The 21,736-nt window shown below is 38.9% G+C and overlaps 1 protein-coding gene across 1 annotated transcript in view; it reads left to right on the plus strand.

Annotated features, from left to right (window-relative positions):
* Window positions 1-21,736, plus strand: part of TXLNB (taxilin beta) — a 55,827-nt gene that overhangs the window by 22,030 nt on the left and 12,061 nt on the right. The window contains exons 5-8 of the mRNA XM_046005759.1: window positions 1,924-2,118; window positions 3,930-4,049; window positions 8,017-8,091; window positions 14,604-14,696. Of these exons, the coding sequence (XP_045861715.1) occupies window positions 1,924-2,118; window positions 3,930-4,049; window positions 8,017-8,091; window positions 14,604-14,696 (483 nt within the window). The remainder of the gene's footprint in view (window positions 1-1,923; window positions 2,119-3,929; window positions 4,050-8,016; window positions 8,092-14,603; window positions 14,697-21,736) is intronic.

A 21,736-nucleotide genomic window follows, 5' to 3' on the forward strand; every position in this document is an offset into this window, starting at 1 on the left:
TCTTATTTGCATTATTAATTTCCATTTTGAATAATGTGCTTGATAAGGAAATTTTTTCCCTGACATCATCCAAATGATTACAAATTCTTTCCCAAAAGAGTCAAATTTTATAAGATTTCACTAGATTTTTTTTCTCCCAATGAGAAAGAGTGTACTGCGAAATGCAAAATGCTACTTTGTGGGCCAGGATTCAGCACTATAATGGTTTGACCTGTGTTTAAACCATCTTAACGCCCACACCTTTTTTCTGTAGTCAGTTGCCAGTGACAAGCTCAAACTTGCTGATTATCCTGGGGTGTTTCTTTCATTTACTCATTCATTCATGGATGCAATAGTTATCATTGCAAACAGCATTCAGATCATGGTCTATAGTTCTACAGCTAGGAACCTGTTGACTTCTAAGCTAAGCTAAAGCAGTAAGGAGACAATTACTATCATATAATATTCAGTGACTCTTAGCAAATGGCTATAATCATGCTTAGTGAAATATAAATAGTGAGTGTTGGCATACAAAGACCGGGGAAATAACATCTCAGTTAATATCTTCAGATTAGAAAGTGTGGATATTTCCTATAATACCCCTAAGAAATGTTTTTGTGACTTAATTATGATTCAGATATCAGGAGATTTATTGGAGTAGGAGAATACGTTAATACTGTAGAGGAAAGGGGATACCTAATGATAAGTTAATGTATTTTCAGAACATAATTCTTAGCATCAGTTTTTATTTTGATCACATTATTCTACTATCATAATAAGGATTTGCACAATTACTTCTATTTAAATAATTCATTTCTTTTTTAAAATCCTGTTACATAATTTGATCACAGAAGGCAACTAAATGCAGTATAATTTTACTTGCCAACCATGAAGCAAGCTTTCATAATAACAATTAGTCAGAACTGAAAGGCATCCTAAAATGCCTATATCATTTTTCAGCAGTATCTCTATCTTTGGTATGATATAGCAAGATTAAACCCTTTGATTCTAAAAGAATGAGAGGAATCATCACAAAGCAAATAATTCTCAATATAGATATGGGGGAAATTTGGGCACATTGTTGGTCGTTAGCAATGAAGGGAGGGTTTTGATTTAGGAGAAAAGAGAACAGAAATGATATAAAAGATAATTTCCAATTCTTGAAGAGGGGGAAATTAGATGTTTCATTTGAGAGTTAAAGAAAATTTGGAACTTAAAATTGCTTTCAGATTCAAAATCTATATTGAACATTTCAATTACCCTATGTGACACATGGCCTGATTGTTCTTTCAGAAATAAAATATCCAGCAAATTTTCTAAGATTTCTTTTTACATTCCTGAATTGCTAAAAATGATCTATAGCTATTTAGCTAAATTTGTTTTCTTTTCAAGCTTGCTGATGAAAGTTTTTCTTACTAAGAAAAAGTTTAATATTGTGATCACTTGTATTTACAAAACTTGGATAATACAATTATGTGTTTAACATGTCATAGTTTTTTTTTTAATAAAGGAATATAAGATCTATTATTCTTCTTTCTATACCAAACCAAGGTAACACAGGATCTGTCTCAACAATCAGTAAAGCTGAATGGCCTTTTTTCCAGGCCACAGCCAAGAGATCAAAACCCACCTACTGCATGTTTGATAGAAATTGGTACAGTATAGGCACTCAGCACTCAATGGGAGACCCGTGCCTATTCATCACTATCAATTTCAAGACCCTCATTGCACCTTCTCTGGGCAACTGTGCATTTAACTGTGCATTAACTGAAACTTATCCTCATACATTTATTTTGGGCCTGAGCAAGTTTAGCTGCAGAGAACTGAGAAAAAATGTCCTGCTTAATCTTCCACACTGATCTCCTTTCACTCACCTAACCCTGAGTTCTATAACCTGGATGCACATAAACCAGCATACCAAGAGACTTGGCTTTTTATCCACAGGAGGAAACCCTTCAGCGGGCACGAGAGGAAGAAGAGAAAAGGAAGGAGATCACAAGTCATTTCCAGACAACTCTGACGGATATCCAGGCCCAGATTGAACAGCAGAGTGAGAGAAATATGAAGCTGTGTCAGGAGAACACAGAGCTTGCAGAGAAACTGAAAAGCATCATTGATCAGTATGAGCTCAGAGAGGAGGTGAGAACCACATCAAACAACTTAGGGGCACTATATATAGATCCAGATCTGGGCTGTGAAGGTGGGGGACTTGGTTAATAAGAAAGTTATGGCCAGCCCTCTCAACTGGCTAATATGTAGGATTGGATATCTTTTACTAGCCAAAATAAAACAGGTGGTATTGCAAAATACCTGGCTGAAAGCCATATGGGATTTCAATAAAACTGGAATCACTACAAAGCAAAGGCAATAAATAGGAAGTAGTAGGCCATGAGCACAGTTACCTTTGAAAATAGTATTTCTCAGCTTTTCAAAAACACTTTCTACAGAGCCAGGAAATCTCTCACAGACTCCTTCTTAAGAATCATCATATCATCTGAATGTCATCTACACAGTCTGTGTTCTATAAGCCCCACAAACCAATAGTAGTATTAATAATATAATAATTATAATATTATTTATTCAGCACTGAGTTTGTGCTAGGAAAGGTGCTGAGTACTATACTTTACATACAATATGTCATTTCATTGTTTCAGCAATCTTGTGCATTAGATAATACCATATCCACATTACATGGGTGGGAAGCAGAGGTTGAGATTAAATCACTTACCCGTAGTCACAAAAGCCAAAAGAGTTTTGTTCTCAGTATTTTACATTAGGGAGACTATGAGGATATTTTATTATTCCAAAATTGTATCTTAATATTTAATATATTTTTAAGACTCCAGAATCCTTCTCAGGGTTTTTATATATCATATTATTTACCCCATCCCACCCAAATTTTAAAAGCCTGCCTTAAGTGTCACAGAACATAATCAGAGTGGTTCTGTTGACAACATGCTAAAATTTTATCAAGAGAAAAACTGAGCCAATAGCACACAGAAACAATAGTTAGGTAAATCAAGAAACTCCTCACAGTAAGCCAAAATGCCATGCTACCATTTTACCTTGTCACCAAGATCATTCCTACTCCAGAGTGGAGGTTCAGGCAAAAGCAAAAGGGAAGGAGCTTAAAAAAAAAAAATTTTTTTTTTCCATACTCTTCAGAGAGATTCCCAGATAAGAATGGCCTGGTAGACCAGTTGTACATTCTTGAGACTGGTTCTAGATAAGCCCCAAGGCTAGAATTCCATAGGTCCTCTTGTCAGTGGGACCTCCTAATGACAAAGAAATTTGCACTGAAGTAGAATTTGAAGCTTCTCTTCACTAAGCTGGGTGAGAGGTCAAAAGATGTAGAGGAGGTAGGAGCACATTTGCATATCAATTCATCTATGACCCTTGGCTTTTGTCTTGCTCACCAGAGCAACAGAGTTGAAGTGGGGAGGGGTTCCCCCTCAGTCCCAGACCCTGAGCCACAGACTGGCCCCCCAGAGCTGCCTCACAACCCTTGAGACAAGAATGTGGAAGAGAATTCACTATGATAAATTATATGAATATGATTAAAACCAGTTTTAGAAATTGCCAAAATACTCAGTGATGGTGCTATAGCTCTCGCAATATACATCAGTCTGCCCTCTAGTATAATAAGCAGCATCGTACTTAGTAGTTGCTACATTTAGACAAAGTTGGGAGCTTCTGGAGCTAACATCACTGAACTCTGCACCTCGACCTTTTGTAGCCACTACTTTGCATAGCGCTAAATGCAGGGAGTTTTACTAATTTATGATTTTATACGAAGCCATAAGTGATGCCAGTGCATTTATTCACCCCACCTCCCTTTTCTTTAAATCTCAAAACCTGTAAAACATGTGTGTTGATATTACTTTTTTATCTTACATTTCTCAGCACCAATAATAAGTCAAGCTTGATATGTGCCATTTCTTTTCTCTTAGCATCTGGACAAAATATTTAAACACAGAGAACTGCAGCAGAAGTTGGTGGATGCAAAACTGGAACAGGCCCAAGAAATGATGAAGGAAGCCGAGGAGCGACACAAACGCGAGAAGGAATATGTACTTATCAGTGTGCTTGTCTGGTGTACTTGGGGGTCAGAGAACCTCTGAGAAAGTTGTTTTTGACCACAGTCACAGAGCACTAGACTGATGGAGGGAGCTGAGCTTCCCTAGAGAACTACATTGGCCAGCCCACAGAAGGCACGGTACCTACACAGTTTTTGACATAAAATCATCGTGCATCCATTCAACAAGACTTTTTCAAGCACCTGTCTTATACTAAGCATCATCCTAGGTGCTGAGGGATAGCAGTGAGCAAGACCAAGAAGGCCATATCCCAGCACGGAGACTAGAATCTAACTAAGACAGGACAGGCAATAGGCAAGCAAAAATGAAGGAAAATTTCAGATAATAATTGGTGCTATTAGGGAAATGGGGAACTGAAAAGGGGGAGAAGGAGAGAGCTACTCTAGATGGGGTGACCAGTGGCCAAGTTGTATAGCTTTTTATGCTTGAAAAGTAGTTTGGATTTTACCCTAAACATGCTGAGAAAGTCTAGGTAGTTTTAGCTAAGGAAATGACATGATCTGCCTTGCATCTGTTAATAGATGACCTTGACTTCTGGGTGGAAAATGAACTGAAGAGGGACAAGGAGCTTACTCCAGCAATATGGGAGAAGCCTGATGGCGGCTTGGGTTGGGCACATGGCAACATCCAGTTGGCGAGCTGGACATGGATAGAAGTTTTCAGTGCAAAACCAACAGTCAGTGTTCTGAACTGAAGATGGTGACAGTGAGGAAAGGAAACAGTCAGGGATGGCTTCTGAGGTTGGGGTTTAAGAAACTGAGTGGTGGCTTTTAATGATTTCTCACTAATTCCAAACATTGTGAAAACAGCTATAGGGCCATTCTGCAGATGCAAGAACGGAAGCTCGTAGAAGATATGTGACTTGTTTAAGGTCACACACTGCTAAGTGATCAAGATGTGTTGGTCACACTTCCAACACATCACATCTCCAGTGTGTCTGTCTCCAAAACCTAAGCTCTGTGATTGTACATCACACTCAGAGGTGTGTTTCAGAGGCATGCATTGAAGTGTGTGTCTGTCGCTGGGGAGAGAGATTTAAAATGCAGTCAGTGGACCAATCATTCAAATTTGGCCATTTAGCAACTGATCACAAACTCTGTGATAACATAAAACCAGATTAGAATCACTTCAATTTGTTAGAAGAGTAATTTAATCATAACTTCAGTTTGCAAACATAGCAACAAAGGACGAATTTTAGAGAATAGAACCTGATGGACACTGAATAATCTCAAATCAGAAGTCCATGGGCTCTTAATAAAAAAGGTTAAGTTGGGGCACCTGGGTGGTTCAGTCAGTTAAGTGTCTGCCTTCGGTTCAGGTCATGATCCCACGGGGGTGGGATCAGGTCCCACATCACACTCCCTGCTCAGCAGCGAGTCTGCTTCTCTCTCTCCCTCTGTGATCCCTCTTGCTCTCACTCTCTCTCAAATAAATAAACCTTTTAAAAAAAAGGTATGTTGTTAAATCCACCTACAACTGGCTCTCAAAATAAGAAATAAAGCATCTAATTATTAGTCAGAATCCAAGAAAATTGATATGCCACCATGGGCATAATTATCCTCTGAGGCAAACTATGCTCCCTTCAGGATAGCAGTATCTTTGATACAGAACGTTAAGACCTGACAGAAGAATAACCAGGCAGAGCTTCATTTGAAAGAAACTAGGGGCAGTTTTGAGGTGACCCAGCCTTTGCAAGAAACTAGCGTGCTACCCTTTTTTCCTACCCTCATTTAGCAAAGCAGCAGATTTGAGGCCAAAAAAAGTAGCCCCCTCAGTTCTTCAGGTACCAGCTGTGATGCTTCTTATTGAAAGCAGTGAAATATCAAGTCAGAGCTGGAGGGTTCTTTCATCCCAAGCGGAATAGGCAGCCACCTTGTTCCCTCTTGGTCAGGGAACCACCAGTCACCACTGGCCTCCTCAGCCTGCTCAGTGAAGCAGGGGATCGGATGGCCAGAGAGGAGCCTACAAGTCTTGGACTCCACATGCTCCCCAGCCCTCCATGGGATGGGTTGATTGCACTCCTCTAACAATTAACCTTCATAGCTCACTGAGAGGCATAGAGGAACAGATAGAATCCATTTTACAAATGGAGAGGTTGAGCCAAGAGAAAAAGATAAACTTGAATGCTAAAAAAGATGCTTCCAAGTTTTTTTAAATGATGACTTTATTGTTTTTTGTTCTGATTGCAAAAAGTGGACATTTTTTAAAATAGGAGCAAAGAAAAAGAAAGAAAGAAATCAGCCTGTCTTCCCATATACTAGAAACTTCATAAGCTGATGGCCACCTAATTGACTAGCCAGATTAATCCATGATGTCCATCATTCTCTTCGTAAACACACTAAAGATGCCCACAGCATGTTGAATCCTATGCCTAGACAGCCACTTGAGTGTCTGTACATGGGTTCCCAAGTTAAGTAAGATGGCAGTGACCAAGAATCAGCTCTTTACTCCCAAACCTTTTCTTTCAGTTATTCTTGCTTTTGTATTATGAAAACCAACAGAACGACAAAGAAACTAATGAAATGTAAGTGTGAAAAGAAAGAGTTGTTTCTATGAAAACTATGCTTAAGGTTTTGAAAGATGAAATGGAGACAAATAGCACAAAACATGCTATTTTTGGAGTGGGAATAGCTATAAAAGACTGGGAGAAAGCTCTACAACTCCAGAGAATTACCCAATCAAGCTTCTTTGCAATACCTTTAGGTCTGTAGGTTCTAGTACTATTGTTTTAAAAAGTAAAAAAAAAAAAAAAATTATAAATTGTATGTGGCACATTATGGACATAATTTTTATAAAAACAAAACAAACAATGAAAAGCTTCTCTGAATTCCAATCAGAAGACCCATACCCAAAACAAAGACCACAGCCCTCTATCAAAACAAATAAATAGGCATCTTAAGTTGAAATAACATGTTTTTTTACTTTTATAAAGATAGATTTCTTTCTTTCTTTCTCCCTTTCTTTCTTTATTTCTTTCCTTCTTTCTTTCTCTTTCCTTATTGGAGTGAGAGGGCACAAGCAGGGGGAGGGCCAGAGGGAGAAGGAAGAACCATACTCGCACTGAGTGCAGAGCCTAACGCAGGGCTCCATCTCACAACCCTGAAATCCTGACCTGAACCAAAATCAAAAGTCAGGTACTTAACTGAATGAGCCGCCCAGGCACCCCCAAAATAACATGTCTTACATATGTGTGTGTGATTTTTATACCTAGAACAACATTTTCAATTAAATCCATCAGCTCCCAATTCTGACTATCTTTGATATGAGGGCCTTGGCTGTATTTGACAGGCTGCCTCCTGGAAGAGGGATAAGACTTACCGAATAAATCTTCTATAAGATTTGGCATAATAGGTCAAAATTCTAACCCAATGTTTCTCAAAATGTAATCCATGGGACACCAACATCCAAACTGTCTTGGGGATTTGCTCTCATTATAGACTATAATCACACCCTGTACTTCCCAGTTGACATTGTTTGAGAGGGATCTGCTTTTTATCATGCTCCTTAGCAGATTCTGATGCCTGCAGTGGTGGAGAACCATGGTCTAGGAGGACAACTCTGAGTTTACTATAAAGAAACATTTGCTCACCCCAATGACCCAGGTGGAGGTGTTCTGGAAATGTTCGAGCAGAGGCTGGATGATGGTTGAACAGGATTTCTAGAGGAGGTTCCAGAATTTGGTGGGAGGTTAAATTTTGTGTGATTCGTGCCTGAGTTGTAGGTTATTTTTCTCTTTTTTATCCATTAGAACCACAGATTTTCAGTGGAGAATCCAACTGTTTATCTGCTTACTTAGCTTTCCTAGATACTTTGCAAAGTTGCCAAAAAATTACTTAAAAGGGTTAGTTAGCAAGTCATTAAGTTTTATACACAAATCATCACCACATGGTGACGTAAAGGGCAATTTGACAGTCTTTCCATGCATTCTCTCTCCTCACAGTTGCTGAACCAGGCAGCAGAGTGGAAACTTCAGGCCAAAGTGCTGAAGGAACAAGAGACAGTCCTACAGGCTCAGGTGAAGGGGGGACAACAATGCATGGGGTATGAAGCAAAGCTAGTCTGTACCAGGCCTTATGTGTGGCAGGGCCGGGGGGTACAGGAGTTAGAAATGAACCCTAACTTCATATTTATTATTTTAAAATAAAAATAAAAGCACGATATTATCTCTAAGAAAAATAAATGCTCCACACAACATCCAGTCAGATGGTTTGCTGAAACACAAGTGAGGGCCCTGAGATGGCCAATTGGAATGAGCTGGTGTCCAGGCTCCTGCCTATCTGTTCATAAAACATCCTCTCTCTCTCTACTCCCTGTTACCCTACTAAAGCAAGAATAAAATGTAAACTGATCAGATGTACCATCTAGAATATCCTTGCTTGTTAGATATGATTTATAACAAAAGGAAATTAGAAAAATAAAGTCAGCACCAAAGTTTTGTGCTATCAGAAGTTGGACTTGTCAGTGGTTAATGACTAGAAACAACAGACAAGTAGGGAACAATTTTGATTTGGCTTTGTAATGCCATGTGTGTTCTGAGGAGACTGCAAGAATTCCTATTTCAGACTCAAGAATAAAGCCTCAGGCAACAGATGATTCTATCCATCTTTTCCATGCCCCCGGGGCTCTGCCCTTCCGGCAAATGTTCCCTGTCCTGTTCCAGATGAGGCATCCCAGGGCTGAGCCATAGAGTGGTGCTAGCTCCCCCACTGGGAATCCCAGTGCTACAAGGACTATAAGTCCCAGAGAGCAAATAAACTCACGAAAAGTGAGGAAATCACAAGCCTTCCAAGCTCTGCAGCGTTAATTTCAGATTGGTGTAATTCACTTGTAAATGTTTATGTGCACACTGCTATATCCTTATTCACTATAAAAAAACAAAACCAAAAAACTTGTTCATTGCCTGAATGAACAAGTTCAATGGATACTTGTTCATTTTTAAAGAGGCAAGCAAGAGGGGACCTGGGTGTCTCAGTGGGTTAAAGCCTCTGTCTTCAGCTCAGGTCATGATCCCAGGATCCTGGGATGGAGCCCCACATCAGGCTCTCTGCTCAGTGGAGAGCCTGCTTCCTCCCCCCACCCCTCTCTGCCTGCCTCTCTGCCTACTTGTTATATCTGTCTGCCAAATAAATAAATAAAATCTTTAAAAAAAAAAGAGGCAAATAAGAAAAGTAAGAGACAAAATCACAAATCTTATCACTGCAGATAAAAACACAGATAGCATTTTCTTTTTTTTTTTTTTTTTAGATTTCATTTTATTTATTTGACAGAGAGAGAGATCACAAGTAAGCAGAGAGGCAGGCAGAGAGAGAGAGGAGGAAGCAGGCTCCCCGCGGAGCAGAGAGCCCGATGCGGGGCTCCATCCCAGGACCCTGAGATCATGACCTGAGCCGAAGGCAGCGGCTTAATCCACTGAGCCACCCAGGCGCCCCACAGATAGCATTTTCATATCTAAACTTCCTAAAGCAGACTTTTCCAATGTGTGAACCCAATGCAACAATAATTGTTTTCCCTCAGTAATATAAAATAACCCACATCAAAATCATTTTTAAATACTGATTAAATAGGAATTTGAAGCATGTTTCCTACTCTCAATAAAATCAAAGGATCCAGGGTTAAAAGACTCAACTCTAGAGTTACAACTCAAGCTCATCCTTTAGGTTAGTACAAAGCCACCAACCACATCATGGTTGTGGGGTGAGTGGTAGGCAGTGGTCACTCTAACCAGAGGTGGGCAAGAGGAGAGAAGGTGTGACCTCACAGTCTTGGAGACAGTCCAGAGAATCAGGGCAGGGCTCCTGACCCTGTCTCTACCCCATTCACAACAGAGAGCCTTGAGGGGTACAATAGATAATATTTGAAGCTCTTCATTGTTTGTGACAAGCAATCTCTACTCCTCTATACTAAATGGTGATAACGAACCTGAGAAGGGTAGGTTAATACCACTAGGCTCTGGGCTAGAGTCATGTCTCCAGCTGGCATCAGAATCTAGGCATTTAAAGACCTGTAGAATAAAACATAAAGGTGTGATCCAATATCCCACCAATACCCCCTCAAATACGAAAAAGCTTCTACCAGGGGTTTTAGACATGCCCATGTTCCTTGCTTGTCCCTCAGTACTGGACCGAGTGACTGAGTCCAGGGACCAAGATCAGAGTCCTGGCTCTTCTGCTCAGAATTTGTCTGACCTTATGCAATTCATCTGAACCTCTCTACACCTAAATTTCTTTGTCATAAAAGAAGAATACTGTAATATATCAGTGATCCCAAGCTGGAGTTCTCCGACCTCTGGGAGCCTCATCAATTTTCAGTATTTCCAAAATATAACAGCATACAAGGCATCAGCTACTATCTAAAATTTAGTTGTTTTTGACATTCTATCAGCACTCCCTCAGCAGCTATGGATGGCAATTATTCATGTGTTTGGTTAAGTTTATAAAAGGAAAATGAGTAAATGAATATGTAATATATGCAGTTTGTTTTCAAGTTATGCATGCAAAGCACCTAGCTCCATGCCTGGCCCATAAGAAGTATAATTAATTCAACCAGTATTGATTGAGTACCCACTCAGTGCTCAGCAAGATTCTAGGTGTTGGAGATATACTAATCAATAAGAGAATCAAAAATCCCTACCTAATTAAATTTGCAATCTAATGATAATGATAATTTTAATAAAAATGCTAACAATTAGTGTATGAGCTAATACAACTATTATTTCATAGGTAAGGATCTGCATAGGGATGTATGAGACAAAAGGAGTCTGTAGGGGCAAAAAAGATTGAAGAACACCTGGAAAAGGATCTCCAGACCCTGTTCGGCTCTAGTTCTTGAAGGCAGAGAACTTCCAGGGTTGAAGCCATGTGGCCCCAAGCTAGGTTAACCTTGACTTATCCTGTACTTTCCATCATGTGGGCTCTCTGCAAGGACCCTCCCTTGTATGTCTCTTGTCTTCAAGGCACTTTTCAAAACTCCAGTAATAACTTAATCTTCAAGAAGAATATAGAGGTCTCCAAGCCCTATGTTAAATCATGTTTAAAGTTCTTCTTAAAAAGTAGCAACATTATATTTTTAAAACCTTTAAACCTTGAGAAAAAAAATCTACCACAGGTCAGTGTGCTTAGCCTTTGAACACTTCCTTTGGTTTTACAGTTTCTTTGAAGGAGCGGGGTGGTCAGAAACAAAGGTCTTAAGTCCATTGAGACCACTTCTATGGTCTGAGCAAGGGAAATAACAAGGACAGATTGTGTTTTACTAGGCGAAGTCACTTTCAGCCGTAAAACAACAGCTTGCCAGTTTAGGGCATGGTTTTCACTTAGGGAAGGGATGTCTGGCTCTCAGTTATACAAACCAAGGCAACAGAGTAAATGTCAGAAATGATCAATGGGATGCAATTGTCACTACAAATAGAGTGTTCACTGGATCGATACGGATGAAGATGGTGGATGTGGAAAGTCAGCAGTACTAACGATGCAGCCACAAAAATACGGCCCAAGGGGGAAGATCACCGAGTAAATTGGCCTTTAAACCCCGAAGTCCTCACCTTCTGTAGAGAGGATGAGAGGAGATTACTCTTCAACTACTATAATAATTGGACTTGTTCCCAAACCAAATCGCACAGGTTTGCTAAGACGATTCCTAGGCACGCTTCTGTTTCCTATATGCTATGAAAGTTTGTCATTAAAATTCGGTGCTCCATTAAAAGACGGTGTGTGTCACTCACTCACTTAAAAGTGAAAATGTTGGAGCAATTGTTGTTATTATTGACCCTAAAATGGTTTGGTTCTATTTCTGCCTCTGGCAGAAGTACTGTGGATGACCTCTGGATGTCCTTTCCATGCCTCTCTGAAATACCAAAATAAGAGCAGGCATATGACACATGAAACCAAACATGCACCATGTCAGCATAGTAGAGAGGGGAGGTACTACCAAGCAAACTGGCATAAAGTAAACAGGAAGTGCCCATTTTTAGTTACTGTAAGTAAAGAGCCTTAGAGTTGGTTACCTGAGAAAAATATAATCCACACAGCTTTTGCCACCTACAACAAAGAGGTCAAATAGGAAGAAAAGCTGAGTATGAAAAATAGTTCGAAGAAGGGAAACAAGGACTTTAACTGTTTCATGGGTGTTGAGTTTCAGTTTTGCAAGATGAAATAGTTCTGGAAATCAGTTACACAACAACATGAATAGAAGTAACAATACTGAACTGTGCACTTGAAATAACTGAGATAGTATATCTTATATTACATGTAATTTAAAAAGAAAGAAAGAAAGTTGGGGGGGGGGAAACGGTCCCTAGAAAAAAGCCAGGAGAAGGGGTAATGAAATGAGACACCGCTTCCTGGCACTCGGGGTGTGTCTGCCTTCTCCATCCCACAAGAAAACAAGAGGAAGGGAAACAAAATCTGCCCAACGTATACACCCGAAAGAGTGTTCTGCCCAAAGGAAGAGCAGAAGCTGACCAAGCTGGGTGCGGTTGTCCGGGCTGATACTGACAAGGTTGTGCCCAGGAGGTGGACAGCGCATGCACCCACTCCCACTCCTCCTGTGGGCTGCCTGCAATTCCGGGGCTGCAAGAGTGAGTTTGGGAGGACCTGCCCAGGAGACTGCAATATATGCCACCCTCCTGTAACTCTGCAGGAATTACTGAGCAGTGTGGAAAAGAAAGGAGAGAAAGTCAGAAAAAGAAGCTTAACAGGAGATAGGACCAAGAATGCAAAGGAACGAATTTTGCAATAGAAGGTGAAGAAGATCATTCTGGAGTAGTTATTCCCACCCTAGACCACTAGATCACGTGCAGTGTAGGTAGCCAGTCCCATACACGCTTATTCTCGGATTACGGGGCTTGACCTACTCGGGGCCCTGAAATCAACTCAGTGGATCCCAGCCAGTACTTTGAAGAAAAAAAAAAACAAAAAAACAGAATGGAATAGAATAAGTCAAGAGTGCATTGCACATAATGAGTTAATGCGTAAGGGTTGTCTTATGTGCTCTGTGTGTGTGTGTGTGTGTGTGTGTGTAAAATCGTGGTGTACCTTCCTGGCCATGACTTCCCTGATGCTCCTTTACTCAGGCTTCTTTAATCTGTGTGCCAAGGAATCATGAGAAACAAATTTTAGGCCACTAGAGTTGCCCTGTCATATATTCGCAGAGCTAAGGTGTGATTTTAAGGTGATGGTCAGCCATTGTTTGGCTTTGCAAAAATTTATCCTGTGGAGAGGTTTTATATTATCATTTCATTGTTCTTGTTTACTATGGTAAAATCTCTGCCATTCTCAAACATTTGAGAATAAGCCATTCTAGATAAGCAGATTTTCTGGGTTCTAGGGGTTGAGTCCCATACTCTCTCTACTTCTCACCCCCAAGACTGAGAACTCTCCAATCTACTGGCTTCCAGTCATTCTTTTTTTCTGCTTTTGAAATGACAGTGTCACAGGTACTACCAGCTAGTCATCTGGTGCCCATCTGAGGAGTTGGAGCTGCTCCAGGCATCCAACAGTACTAAATACTCATTTGAAAATGCAGGCTTTACTAACATGTACCATCTATATTAAATCTCCACTCACTCAAAGCATGCTATTCTAAAATCATTTTCGAAAACATTTTATTATTGCATTACTGTCACTAGCAACACACCCTCCTTCCCTGCCCTGCTTTACTCCTACCCCAAACGCAAGCCTTGGAATAAGGATGTGGATAGAGGTACAAGGTACCACTCCCATGGTGAGCCACACCTTGCCAACCCTAACCCATATGATGTCTAGTATTGTATGCATATTAGAAAAGGCGTTCCTTCCTCAAGACTCATTCTTTCCATCTGTAGAAAACTGGTATAATAAACTGATTTTGATGAAAAGGGACATTTAACTGCTATTGGCTAGAACACTGTATTCATAAACACACAAAACCAACTTGACTAAAATGTAAATAGCGGCTGCTCAGTGTGGACCAAGCTATATAATGGCAGTCACCCATGTCTGGTCTACCTTTTCTACCACTTCTTTTCATTTGTATACATTCGCACTCCAGGTAAGTGTAAGGCTTGCCTTCCCCACAGAAATATGGCTCACGTGATCACCTGCCATGTTCACGTCCCTCTCTGACTGGCGCTATCCTTAATGGAGCTGGCACTTTGCATTCACTGTCCCACAGTCAAGCTGTCTTTGAGAATAGCTTCCTATCAGGAGCACAAGACTCTCAAAGACAGTAGTCATTTGTTAAATGTTTTTGAACATAGAGTCAATATGTATGTTCAGTGCTCAATAAAAGTTTGTTGGTAAAAGTTACGATAATAATGAAATGGCGATGACACATGTTATTTTTTCATTTTTCCTTAAAAATGTACTTCAGTCATACTCACTGATTCAGGTTATTCCCACAGTAAATAAAAGAACTGAACATACTACTAACATTGTATTGAGAATTCCCTTAAGTCATTTTTCTTCTCAAATAATGAACAATGACATGTTGTTTTGTTCTGGAAGCATTCTGAAAGCAACCCTAAAAGGGATCCACTTTTTTCCCTATTTACAGCTTACCCTCTACTCTGGAAGATTTGAAGAGTTCCAGAACACACTAACAAAAAGCAATGAGGTATTTGCCACTTTCAAACAGGAAATGGATAAAGTGAGTATTACTTATCCCCCACAAAATCCTGACATTTTTTACTTTGACAGGCAATTCTCCTTTGGGTTTTTTTTGGGTATTTTGGGGGGTATTTTTCTCTCATTAAGATACTTCAGTGCATTTCATAAAGTAATGAAACATTTATACATGCAAATAAGATTTAGACTATATTTTTTATCAGTAAGTATTTTTCTGGTGAATTGATCTCAGAAAGAGTCCAAAAACACTAGGATACATTTTCACTCTGAGAAAGAATACTTTCCTTTTCTAGGCCATATAGAGCTAAGCGGGGAGGAAAAAAGACAAGAGCTGGCAATTTAATATTATATTGTTTATACTAATTTTTTTAAAATCTTATTTTTAGAGATTGAAAAAACAACTTTCATAAAAATATGCAACAGGAGAATTTTAGAATAGAAAAACCATTTCATGCAATCCTTCTTAGAAGAGAATATATGTAGTATGTTGTAAGTGACAGTGCCTTGATTGAGAAGGCAGCCTGAATTCAAATTCTAGGTGTGTTGTCACTCCTCAAGTAGCACAAGACAATCCACTTAACTTCCTTCCAATTTTATTTTTCTTATCTATACATTAAGATACCATTTCCGTTTCCTATTTCACAAGATTATGAAGTTCAAATATACATTAATGTGCTTTAAAAAACTTTCTTATACTCTTTTACAAATATAATGTGCTAAATATTATTATTAGACATAATGTTCAAATTTTATTCAATACAATATTTTCCCAAAATAAAATCAGTATCAGAACTGTGTTTCTTAACAGGCAGTGGCATTAACTTTTTTCAAGTGCACAAAGCATCCTTTTAAAGATATTTTCTTGGGGCACCTGGGTGGCACAGTCAATTAATCATCTGCCTTCAGCTCAGATCATAACCCCAGAATCCTGGGATCAAGGCCCACATCAGGCTCTCTGTTTAGCAGGTAGTCTGCTTTTCCTTCTCCCTCTGCTCATGCTCTCTCACTCGCTCATTCTCTCAAATAAATAAATAAAATTTAAATTTTTTTTCTTAAAATTATATGATAAATTTCACAATTCAGTGAACCAACATAAATAGGTGAATACTTGTTAAAATTATAACTTATTCACTCCAGGATGGCTCTATGTGTTTTTCAAAAATCTTTTTTTCACTATGGAGTGTTAAAACTAGAGTAAATATTAGAGTAGAAAAGTGTTTTTGCTTATTTCAAAATTATTTTTGAGATTGGAATAAATATTAAAACAGGAACTTTTAATCCTGAATTTATTTATAGACTTTTAAAGTCAACTTGAGAATTAGTGCACACACACACACACATACACACACACAAACTGATGTGCATATTGCATTTCTTTGAGTGTGGTTCCATAGATTTCATCAAATTCTTAAAGAAGTTGATGACTTTAAAAAGTATCTAAACTACTAACTTGTTAAAATGCTCAAAATTAAAAGCCATTCAAGGCTCTCCTAGCTTCTCTATAGAGCCCAGGGGCTAACAGCCTGGGCCCAGTCTCTAGCCTTCATGCATACACAGCCTCAGACAGCATGGCACAGAGCAGCAAGTGTCCAGGTGTGGTTCATCCAGAGAAACTGCACCTGATTACATGCCTGACCTTCACTTCGTTTAAGCAGAGCAGAGATCCAACAAAAAGTTTCAGGCTCAAAAAAGAGGAAAGAGGAAAAAATTCCTCAAAAAAGAGGAACTTTATTAACTTCTGTATCTTCTATACCCAGCTCCTTACTGGTGACCAGCAGATATTCCACATATGTTGTATTAAATGGAATGAAATAACTCTAGTCCCACTCTACTGCTAACTCCCTGAATATTCTTTCACCTCTTTGAGCCTCAGTTTCTCCAGTGATCAGTGGAGGTTCAAACAGCACCTTCCTTATGAGACTGTTTCAAGGATGAAGTTAATAATGCACGTAATTGCATTATATGAATCCCACCACCCTCTACAAATGCAAAGACAGGAGCAGGAAGATGGTAGTGGAGTAAGAGGATCCTAGGTTCATGTCATCCTACAAACACAACTAGATAGCTATCAAACCATCCTAAATACCCCAGAAATTGACTTGAACACTGACAGAATGAACTCTACAACTAAAGGGAAAAGAGGGCCACATCAAAGAATGTAGGAAGTGCAGAGGGAGCTGTGGTCATAGAGCAGGGTGAGAGAGTGACAGAGAGGAACACACAGAGGAATGCACAAGGAGAGCATTTCCCCAAGTCATGGGCTTGGAAAATGAGAGGGGCTAAATTTTGTGAGTTCTTGCAACCAGTGGGTCTTAAAGCTTGGACTTTTAAGGCCAGCAGTCTTGGCTGGAGAGAAGCACGCAAAAAAACCAGGGTAGACAATGTGGAAACAGCGATGAGAAGAGCACCTGGGGCACACAGTGAGGAGATTATTCACTCTTCTCAGAGGTGTCCCTGAGGGGCAGCATTCACTGAAATGCTCTCCAGGAACAAACGAGCTGGCCAGCACCATTTTCCTCCTCTGCCCCTCAGCATAAATGCAGAGCCACCTGCAGGAAGCAGCACAGCACAGACACCAGCCACCACAGCACACACTGGAGACCTTCCCTGAAGCACCAGGCTCTGGGCACTATATGACCTTTGCTTTATAAGGCCCTTACTTTCAGGAGCAGAAGACATAACTGGCCTTTATAACACTGAGAAGAAGACTTAGACAAAATGTGAAGATGGAGAAATTGATCCAAAATGAAAGAATAAGATGAGACCACAGCCAGAGACCCAAGCAAAACAGATATAAGTAACATGCCTGATGGAGAACTTAAAGCAACAGTCATAAGAATACTCACTGGCTTGAGAAAAGAAGAGAAGACACCAGTGATATCTTCTCATCAAACCATAGAGATAAAAGAGTTTGAAAAGAACCAGAGATGAAGAATGCAATAAATGAGATTGGAAACGGGCTTGTTGCAATGAACAGCAAGCTGGAAGAAGCAGAAGGACAAATTAGTGACCTGGGAGACAAAGTAATGAAAAGTAAAGAAGCTGAACAAAAGAGAGAAAGAAGACTCATGCAACATGAGAATCGACTTAGGGAAATCAGTGACTCCATCAAATGTAATAACATTTGTATTATAGGAGTCCCAGAAGAAGAAGAGAGAGAAAAGGGGACAGAAAATTTATCTGAGGAAATAATAGCTGAAAACCTATTAGGAAGCAGATACCCAGACCCAAGAGACACAGAGTACTCTCATCAAAATAAACAAAAGCAGGCCAACACAAAAACACACTGTACTTATATTTGCAAAATATAGTGATAAAGAAAAAAATCTTAAAAAGCAGCAAGACAAAGTCCTTAACTTACAAAGGAAAAGCCATAAGGCTAGCCGGAGGTTTCTCAACAGAAACTTGGCAAGCCAGAAGGCAGTGGCATGATACATTCAAAGTGCTAAATGGGAAAAATCTGCTCCTAAGAATACTCAATTCAGGAGGCTATCATTCAGAATGGAAAGAGAGAAAGAGTTTCCAAGACAAACAGAAACTAAAGGAGTTCATGACCCCTAAACCAGCTCTGCAAGAAATATTAAAGGAAACTCTTTTTGAGTCCAAAGTTGAGACCTAAAGTGACAGTATAAAGGCAGGAAACACAAAAGCAGTAAAAATTAGTATTTCCATAAAAATCAACTGAGGAACTCTCACTAAAAAGGTATAAAATATAATAACATATATCTAAAATGTAGGAAGGACAGGAGAAAAGAATGAGTTCAATCCTGAATAACCATCATCTTAATATAGAATGCTATTTGCAGAAGAGGTTATATATAAACCTAGTGGTAATCATCATATATCAAAAATCACTAATAAACATGCAAAGAACAAAGAGAAAGAAATCTAAATATATCACTAAAGAAAACCAGCAAAACATGAAAGAGAGAGACAACAAAGGATCAGAGAAAATCTCCAGAAACAACCACAAAGCAAGTAACGAAATGGAAATAAATACATATCTATCAATAATTTCTTTGAATGTAAATGGACTAAATGCTCCAATCAAAAGACACAGGAGTCAGAATGGATTAAAAAAAAAAGACCCATCTGTCTTCTGCCTACAAGAAACTCATTTTAGACTAAAACACCTGCATATTGAAAGTGAGGGGGTGAAGAAATATTTATCATGCAAATGGATGTCAAAAGAAAGCTGGAGTAACAAAAGTTGTATCAGACCTGACCCATATGATTGTCTTACCTATTCAAAACTTAAGTTGAAAATTAAAGTATAATTAATCACCAAAAAAAAAAAAGTTGTATCAGACCAACTAGACTTTAAAACAAAGACTGTAACAAGAAAAAAAAGAAGAAGAAGAAGGGCTCTATATAAATAATAAATGGGACAATCCAACAAGAAGATATAATAATTGTAAATATTTATACATCCAACATAGAATCACACAAATATATAAAACAACTCATAACAAACATAAAGGAACTAATCAATAATAATACAAAAAAAGTAGGGGACTTTAAGTTACATCAATGCACAGATCATCTAAACAGAAAACATACAAGGAAACAGTGGCTTTGAATGAAACACTACACCAGATGGACTTAACAGATATATTCAGAACATTCCATCCTAAAACAGCAGAATATATATTCTTTCCAAGTACACATGGAACATTCTCCAGAATAGAGCACATATTAGATCATAAAATAGGCCTCAATAAATACAAAAAGATTGAAGTCTTTCCACGCACCTTTTCTGACCACAGTGCTATGAAGTCAAACACAAGAAAAAATTTAGAATGACCATAAGTACATAGACATTAAACAGCAGTCTACTAAACAATGAATGGGTCAACCCAGAAATCAAAGAAGAAATTTCAAAATACATGGAAACAAATGAAAATGAAACCAAAACCTTTGGGATGCGGTACAAGTGGTCCTAATAGGGAAGTATACAGCAGTACAGGCCTATCTCAAGAAGCAAGAAAAATACCAGATAAACAACCTCATCTTATACCTAAAGGAGCTATAAAAAGAACAAAAAAGGCCTAACACCTGCAGAAGGAAGAAAATAATAAAGATTAGAGCAGAGGATGTGAGAGTGATCTGGCTGCAACATCTATCACCCCATCGATCACGAGGGTTAATTCAGTGGATCTTGCTGGGTAGGCGGGTGTTGCGATAGAAGAGGGACATTCTTTAGTCAGGGATGTACGAGTAGTTGCACTCCCCTGCTAGAACCTCAGACAAGCTCTCAAGGTCCATTTGTAGGCAAAGGTGGGGTAGTCAAGCTTCCAAGACTCCAGACACACCCAAATGAGGTGCTGTGTGTGGTAGTCTGCTTTTCTTGAAAAATAATAATTAATATAATTAATAATAAGAATAAAGATTAGAGCACAAATAAATGATATAGAAACTTAAAGAACAATAGAATAGACCAATGAAAGCAGGAGCTGGTTCTTTGAAAAAATTAATAAAATTGATATACCTTTAACCAGTCTTACAAAAACAAGAGAGAAAGGACCCAAATAAGTAAAATTAAAGATGAAAGAGGAGAAATAACAACCAACACCACAGAAATACAAACAATTATAAGAAAACCCTGAAAAATTATATGCCAACAAATTGGACAACCTAAGAGAAATGGAGAAATTCCTCAAAACATATAAATTATCAAAACTGAAACAGGAAGAAGCAGACTGATAACCACCAAAGAAATTGAATTAGTAACTAAAAAATTCCCAACAAACAAAAGTCTGGACCAGGTGGTTTCACAGCCAAATTCTACCAAATATTTAAAGAAAAGTTAATACCTATTCTTTTCAAACTATTCCAAAAAATAGAAGAGGAAGAAAAACTTCCAAACTCATTCAACAAAGCCAGCATTATCCCAATACCAAAACCAGATAAAGACACCACTTAAAAAAAAAAAAAATACAGGCCAATATTCCAATGAACACAGATAAAAAATTCTCAATAAAATATTAGCATACCAAATCCAACAATACATTAAAAAAAATCATTCATCATGATCAAGTGGGATTTATTCCTGTGTTGCAAGGGTGGTTCAATATTTCCAAAGCAATCAATGTGATACATCACATTAACAAAAGAAAGGACAAGAAACATGTATGAGCATTTCAATAGATGCAGAAAAAGCACTTGACAAAGTATAACTAAAAACTATATGCTAAAAACCCTCAACAAAGCATGTTCAGAAGGAACATACCTCAACATAATAAAGGCCATATATGAAAACCCACAGCTAATATTACCCTAAGTGAGGAAAAACTGAAAGCTTTCCCTCTACAGTCAGCAACAAGACAGAGATGTCCATTCTCGCCACTTTTATTCAACATAGTACTGGAAGTCCTAGCCACAGCCATCAGACAGCAAAAGGATATAAAACACATCCAAATCAGAAAGGGAGAAGTCAAGCTTTCACTATTTGCAGATGACATGACACTATGTATAGAAAACCCAAAAGACTCCACCAAAAAACTGCTAGAAATGGTCAACAAATTCAGTAAAGTCATAGAATATAAAATCAACACACAGAGTATATTGCATTTCTCTACACCAATAATGAATCAACAGAAAGATATATTAAGAAAACAATCCCAATCAGTACTGGAGCAAGATGGCAGAGGAGGAGACATATATATCATCAGGTCCCAGGAGTTCAGCTAGATGGTTATCAAACCATCCTGAACAGCTACAAACTCAATAGGAGATCGAAGAGAAGAGCAGCAATTCTAGGAACAGAAAATTGACCACTTTCTGGAAGGTAGGATGTGTGGAGAAGTGAATCTGAGACAACATAGGGAAGAAAAACTACAGTGGGGAGGGGCCAGCTCCCAGCACGCAGTAGAGAAGCACTGCACAAAATCGGAACTTTTAGGAATCTGCTCCACTGAAAGACATCGTTCCAGAGGCTAAGCGGGGGTGGAGCCCTCATGGGGACAGTGTGGTCTCGGGACCCATGGGATCACAAAAAGACCAGTGCTCTCTGAGTGCAGCAGAAAGCCCAGGAATCAGAGCAGGGAAGCTGGCTGCATAGAA

The sequence above is a fragment of the Meles meles genome, chromosome 5 (assembly GCF_922984935.1).
Source record: "Meles meles chromosome 5, mMelMel3.1 paternal haplotype, whole genome shotgun sequence".
Taxonomy (NCBI): domain Eukaryota; kingdom Metazoa; phylum Chordata; class Mammalia; order Carnivora; family Mustelidae; genus Meles; species Meles meles.